Below are 7,025 nucleotides of genomic sequence, written 5' to 3' on the forward strand. Positions count from 1 at the left end.
GGTGTATGAGTTGATATAAACAACGCAAGATTCAAGACTGATTTTCAGCTAAAATTATATAGAATCCTTGCCACCAACAAAATTTTGAATATTTGGGGCATAAAATCATCGAAGCTCTGCAGATTTTTTGTGAGGATACAGAATCAATAGACCATTTATTTTGGTATTGCCCTCAGTTAGCCTGTTTCTGGTCTCAGGTTCAGGAATGGCTGAAAATGCATATCATTGATCTAAAATTGATCCTAGAAATAGTACTGTTAGGAGATCTGGGAGACCGGGTCAGTCAATTACTAATATACTAATACTCTTAGTAAAAGTATTTATCTTCAACACTCAAGCTGTAGATTATATTCAATTAGATTGAAATTGTACGTTAAACATCATAGCATAGTTGAAAGATATGTGAAACACAAAGTGGGTGTCCCAGCAGAAATAGATGGGCTGAGGGAAGCTGAGGGTTGGGATGGGCTGAGGGAAGGGATGGGCTGAGGGTTGGGAAGCTGAGGGTTGGGATGGGCTGAGGGAAGCTGAGGCTTGGTATGTGGAATTGGAGACAAGTGGGAGTGGAGTTGCTGTGAGATCAAGGGGAAAAAAAAGTCTGAAAACATTAAAGTACATTTGAATGAAGTGGCAGTGTTTTTACAACTAATGCCGGTTTGCCTGAGGCTGATGCCATGCAGGTGTTTGTACACATGCATAGACACTCATTCTAATATTCACATACAAGAACACACATATGTAATAGTGCCAGACATGCACACAAACATATACGGTTGGCATTGCTGTTATGATTCCAGTTGTCCTTGAGGTCATTTGTTTTAAATTGTTTGTCAATCCTTTTTAGTTCAGGGTTCTTGGGGGTGGGGAATGGAATTAATTGTATTTTTTTCTGGGAGGAGTCTGAAATGATTGAAGGACAGCTATTGGGGAACATCTTGGAGGGTTTGGATTTCACAAGATTGTGATCAAGAAAAAGGATATTATCACCATCACGCACACAAGGATGACTCTGTTGCAGAAAGACTGATACATGTTTGATAGTGTATTGATGCCGTATGGTTTGTCCTTCATGTTCTAATACTTTAATGTTCCCCCCTTTAAAACTTAAGCTTGATTAGTTTTAAAACGCTGCCATTAAAAAAAAAAAAAAAAAAACAAAAAAACACTTTGGACAAAAATCCTGCTCTACTGCGTTCCATTCATGTGACAGAAAGAATGCGCAAGATTCTGTCCACATTTGTCAAAGTAGGCTCATTTGAGTTGCTCATTTTGGTATACGTGCTTATTGTAGGGGTTAGCTTAGAGGTCTTCTGATAACTAGTATAGGAAACTGGAGGGTGGTATGTTGTCTGTTTAGCTATCCATAAAGTCAGAATTTATTTACTTCACCTTTATTTAACCAGGCAGGCCAGTTGAGAACAAGTTCTCATTTACAACTGCGACCTGGCCAAGATAACGCAAAGCGACAAAAACGATTACAAACAAACGTACAGTCAATAACACTAGAACATCTGTGTGCAAATTAAGTAAAGAGGAGGCAATAAAAAAATCAGCCGTAGTGGCAAAGTAATTACAATTTGATATGTGCAAGTACTAGAATGAGAACTTAATATTATTATCAAATGTTTAATAAAAACTCAAAGCACATATTACATTTGTTCAAAGGCCAGTCAGGGTGGCTGAAGTTGGAGTCTGCATGGCAGTTATAAAGAACATCCAGCCTCAGTGGGAGGGCATTGAGTTTGTACAATTAGTCCATCATATACACCTAGAAACAAAAACCTCTGGACGTTTCCCAGAAGCTTAGATCCACTAAAATAACTTATTATGATCTTGGTGCTGGGAAACTCACCCACTGAAATGGGTAAAAAAAAAAGTAACACAGGACTATATTCTGTAAGAAATACAATGGTGCAAATCAATTTCACATTAGTTGGGGCCCAGATGAGCCGTGGACGTTAAGGGCCACTACAAAGGAACACATTGTAGTCCTCCTAACCTCTCCCATCAGATGGAGTCATTCCATTTTAACAGTCAATTCAATGAGTCACTTCCTCGATCAAGATTAAAATCATTGCACATTTTCTAAGCAACAGATTGCCCAGCTGGCAGTTGAGACAGCTACTTAGATCCACACCTGAATCAGAAATGGCAAGGCTGGCTTGCTTCCTGACCAAACTAGGGAGAGTTCACTCTACCAGAAAGTGACAGTTATCCAGTCACCCTGAACTCTGGCTGATGAAGGCTTCTGAGGGGTGGGAGAGTTCAGGGTAAAGAGGGCTCTTCAGGCTGGTTCCCCCACTCCTTGGCCATGAGGGGGGACGTTGGCGGGAGCAGGGAGTGGTGATGCGGCGCAGTACCGGGGCTTTACTATACCCAGCACCCTCAGGCTCTACACACACACAGTAGTTCTGTCCCCCGTTGTTGTCCCAACGCAGCGCGGCCCCGCTGCCTGGCCGGAACAACACACAGAACTCCAGACGCTCGCTGGGATCCAGATTTTGGGGGAGGGGGACATCAAAGGCAAACATGTCAGTCTCAGTGGCCCCATAGCGCTGCTGCAGGTAGGAACAGGGGATGTCCTGGTGGCTTTGCCACGAGTCAAAGGTTACTCGCACGTACACAGTCTTCTCAAAGCTGACATTGCAGACACGCACGGTGCCACTCAGTGATCGCTCAGTCACACTGCAGCTCTCCAGCTGCACCAGGACCTCCTGCAGGCGGGCTTGGAAGGTCTTGAAGTCTGCCATGGGTTGGGGGAAGGCCAGACTTAATCTCAAGAGCTGCTGCTTCCCACCGGCAGGACCCGGCCACAGGCCCTGCGGTCTGATAGGAGGGGAGGAGGTAGAGGGGGAAGAAGAATCAGCCCTCTGGGTCGTGGAAAAGGAGTTGTCTGGGATATATAGTCGCACTGCAGTGAGAGACAGCCCCTTAGTATCAGCAAACACTACACACTTCTTAGGGCTGGCACTGCTCCTGCGCACACAGCTCTTAGTCTCAGACCGCTCTGGGGAGGAGGAGGATGAAGATGAGGAGTGCGGCGCAGCAGTGTGAAGGCTGGCTCTGGGAGACCGGTAGTCTCTGGTGTGAAGGTGAGGTCTCAGGACCTTCAGAGGGGACACACCCTGTAGACGACAGAGGGGCAGGCTCTGGCTCAGGCACAGTCTCATGGCGAGGTCCACTGGCATGGCAGACTGCTGGGGTATGGAGTGGCCGACAAACGCATGAAGCACTCTGAAGATGGACGGAGACAATTATGTTGAGAAATATATAACATCTACAAATGTGTTGGTGAGATCCAATGGATTAGTGAACACTTACTGTGTACAGTTCATTCTCAGACTGGACGTTGTATGGAGTAGAGCTAAAAGTTGTTCTAGCAAAGACCAGAATGATCTGTGAACAAGAAAAACACCAAATGTAATACTCAATGTATAATGATACTGTTAAAACCCTAATGTCATGAACAGACAGAAATAACCGGAATGAGCATCTGACACACTTACACATGACATTTTTTTGAGTTTGAGGCGATAAAAACCCAAACTACACTATGGAAGTTCAGGATGTAGCATACATTTTAGGAAGCCGTTTTGATTAGTAATAACTTACTTTAAAAATAGGCATGTGTAAAGTTAGTGTAACACCAGTGAAGGTAACACTATAAGCACCAGTGACTGTGACAAATCTGCAGACAAGATGCATAGCTAAAATGGCACCCATAGTAGCTTGAACCACAATTCTTAAAATGTAAATAATAATTCACTTAATCATATGATTTGATCAATTAAAATGTCCTTTCCCCTGACTATAAAACCACTGACACATCTTAAGGCCTTGCATGAAATGACCAAATTTCTAGAACGCACACCTACCATGTGCTTAAAAAAATGAAATAAAAACAAGGGCCCTGCCTCCAATGAACATTTGACCCAGGAAAAAGTTGAAAGGATGTTGATTTTATTTTTATATTAAAAAAGGGTATGCGAACATCATTGATATGGAATTGAGGCAGATATTCCCTGAAATTATTTTACATTAGTAATAGTTAAGTAGTCAACTAAATAAAGCTAATTACTTCTGTATGACATTTAAAGAGAAACATTTTTTTTTTTAAACACAAAGTATGTCTCTAGTCTAGACCTCAACTCATGACCCCAGAGATTAGCCAATTTAATGCTACTGATCCTGTTCTACAACATAAATACAATTGGTTTGTAATTTAACTTAAAACTTCAATTTAAACAAAAAAAAACATTGTCAGTTAAACACTTGTGGGACAGGAAAGCCACTTTTCGTAGAACGACCCAGTTAACGAGCTATAAAAACTAGACACATGGACAAACACATTTCATTCGAAGTAGCCCTAATTTGTGAAAAAAAAGAAGCGTAGGTTACTTACGGAATATTCACGCCAAAATCACTCTAATAAAGTCCATCTGTAATTGGCTTGAAGAACAGAATAAACACACTGAATACCTTCGGAATATCACCTCCCAGTTGTTTCCATTCTAAACGTTGTTACAGTATAAACCCTTTCGACGGCTCATGTGAATGTTCTCTCAAGACATCCAAGGGCTATTTAATGAGATACTACTCGTGAGTCGCGCCCCCAGCAGTTGAGTCTTCACGTGAACCGCGTGGTTTAACCAATCAAATGTCTCCTGTCTCCTCCTTCGTCAAACGGAGCTTCCTGTATGAATGAAGTGTGGCATGATCAAATTAATCTAATTGTAGCAGACTGGTCTAATAGACTAGACGTAACATAATAGGCTAAATGTAAATCCGAGACAATCAAATTAAATATGTTATGTTTGGTATGGTTACATAACGTACATTACGTGTAACATACATATTGAATCTAATGAAGGACAACTGCAGCATTTGAGCTATTTAGACATGTTGCAACTACTTACTACTTTTCGCTACTTACTTAGTGTGTTAGCTAACCCTTCCCCTAACTCTAAAATTAACCCTAATGTTAGACACCTAGTTAACGTTAGTCACAACAAATTGTAATTTGTAACATATTATATGAAATGGATGATGAACATCAACAAATATATACATACCAATTGGATAACATACATATTTACATTTACTATGTTATGTACTATCCATGAGCCCAGGTTGCAGCTAGCAGGCAAAAATAAATGTCAGAAACAAGATCCCCTACATACCAGGGCATTCTTATTCTTTGGGGTTTAACGGCAGTTGGCATCCAACATGTTGCATTACCACCCCCAACTGGACTATAATTTAAACTTTGTCATACAAAACGGAAAAAAGTCACACACAATAAAACTTTTAAAAAAAATAATACAAATAAAAAAATACAGTTCCAACTAACCCTACACTCATGAAAAATCCACTACCCCATTCCACTACTTTGAACCTATATATATTTTTTCTTCCCACCTTTATTTAACCAGATAGGCTAGTTGAGAACAAGTTCTCATTTACAACTGCGACTTGGCCAAGATAAAGCATAGCAGTGTGAACAGACAACAACACAGAGTTACACATGGAGTAAACAATAAACAAGTCAATAACACAGTAGAAAAAAAGAGTCTATATCCATTGTGTGCTAAAGGCATGAGGAGGTAGGCGAATAATTACAATTTAGCAGATTAACACTGGAGTGATAAATGATCAGATGAACATGTGCAAGTAGAGATACTGGTGTGCAAAAGAGCAGAAAAGTAAATAAATAAAAACAGTATGGGGATGAGGTAGGTAAATTGGGTGGGCTATTTACAGATGGACTATGTACAGCTCAGATAGCAGATGTTTAAAGTTGGTGAGGGAAATAAAAGTCTCCAACTTCAGCGATTTTAGCAATTTGTTCCAGTCACAGGCAGCAGAGAACTGGAAGGAAAGGCGGCCAAATGAGGTGTTGGCTTTATGGATGATCACCTGCTGGAGCGCGTGCTACGGGTGGGTGTTGCCATCGTGAGCAGTGAACTGAGATAAGGCGGAGCTTTACCTAGCATGGACTTGTAGATGACCTGGAGCAAGTGGGTCTGGTGACGAATATGTAGCGAGGGCCAGCCGACTAGAGCATACAGGTCGCAGTGGTGGGTGGTATAAGGTGCTTTAGTAACAAAACGGATGGCACTGTGATAAACTGCATCTAGTTTGCTGAGTATTGGAAGCTATTTTGTAGATGACATCGCCAAAGTCGAGGATCGGTAGGATAGTCAGTTTTACTAGGGTAAGTTTGGCGGCGTGAGTGAAGGAGGCTTTGTTGCGAAATAGAAAGCCGACTCTAGATTTGATTTTGGATTGGAGATGTTTGATATGAGTCTGGAAGGAGAGTTTACAGTCTATCCAGACACCTAGGTACTTATAGATGTCTACATATTCTAGGTCAGAACCATCCAGGGTGGTGATGCTAGTCGGGCATGCGGGTGCAGGCAGCGAACGGTTGAAAAGCATGCATTTGGTTTTACTAGCGTTTAAGAGCTGTTGGGGGCCACAGAAGGAGTGTTGTAGGGCATTGAAGCTCGTTTGGAGGTTAGATAGCACAGTGTCCAAGGAAGGGCCAGAAGTATACAGAATGGTGTCGTCTGCGTAGAGGTGGATCAGGGAATCGCCAGCAGCAAGAGCAACATCATTGATATATACAGAGAAAAGAGTCGGCCCAAGAATTGAACCCTGTGGTACCCCCATAGAGCCTGTCAGAGGACCGGACAACCTGCCCTCCGATTTGACACACTGAACTTTGTCTGCAAAGTAGTTGGTGAACCAGGCAAGGCAGTCATTAGAAAAACCGAGGCTACTGAGTCTGCCGATAAGAATATGGTGGTTGACAGAGTCGAAAGCCTTGGCCAGGTCGATGAAGAAGGCTGCACTTTACTGTCTATCTGCTCCTGCACCATGCCAACGGCTTGAGAGGACCGGACACCAACACTCAACACACCCTGTAACTCTTCTGAAGTCAAATCTCGTATACCCAAATACTTCTCTGCAGCTGCCTACATCTATTTTCTATGATTAAGTTCCATTTCTGCGGCACAGTTGAT

The 7,025-nt window shown here is 42.1% G+C and overlaps 1 protein-coding gene across 1 annotated transcript; it reads right to left on the minus strand.

Annotated features, from left to right (window-relative positions):
* Positions 1-1,610: 1,610 nt before the first annotated feature.
* LOC124047861 (protein phosphatase 1 regulatory subunit 3C-B-like) lies at positions 1,611-4,563 on the minus strand. The gene is made up of 3 exons (XM_046368185.1): positions 4,403-4,563; positions 3,322-3,396; positions 1,611-3,234 (listed from the first exon to the last, which is right to left on the minus strand). Exons 2-3 carry the CDS (start codon positions 3,333-3,335, stop codon positions 2,220-2,222), a joined length of 1,029 nt encoding a protein of 342 aa, XP_046224141.1. The 5' UTR covers positions 3,336-3,396; positions 4,403-4,563; the 3' UTR covers positions 1,611-2,219.
* Between the last annotated feature and the right edge of the window lie 2,462 nt (positions 4,564-7,025).

The sequence above is a fragment of the Oncorhynchus gorbuscha genome, linkage group LG11, assembly GCF_021184085.1.
Source record: "Oncorhynchus gorbuscha isolate QuinsamMale2020 ecotype Even-year linkage group LG11, OgorEven_v1.0, whole genome shotgun sequence".
Classification (NCBI taxonomy): domain Eukaryota; kingdom Metazoa; phylum Chordata; class Actinopteri; order Salmoniformes; family Salmonidae; genus Oncorhynchus; species Oncorhynchus gorbuscha.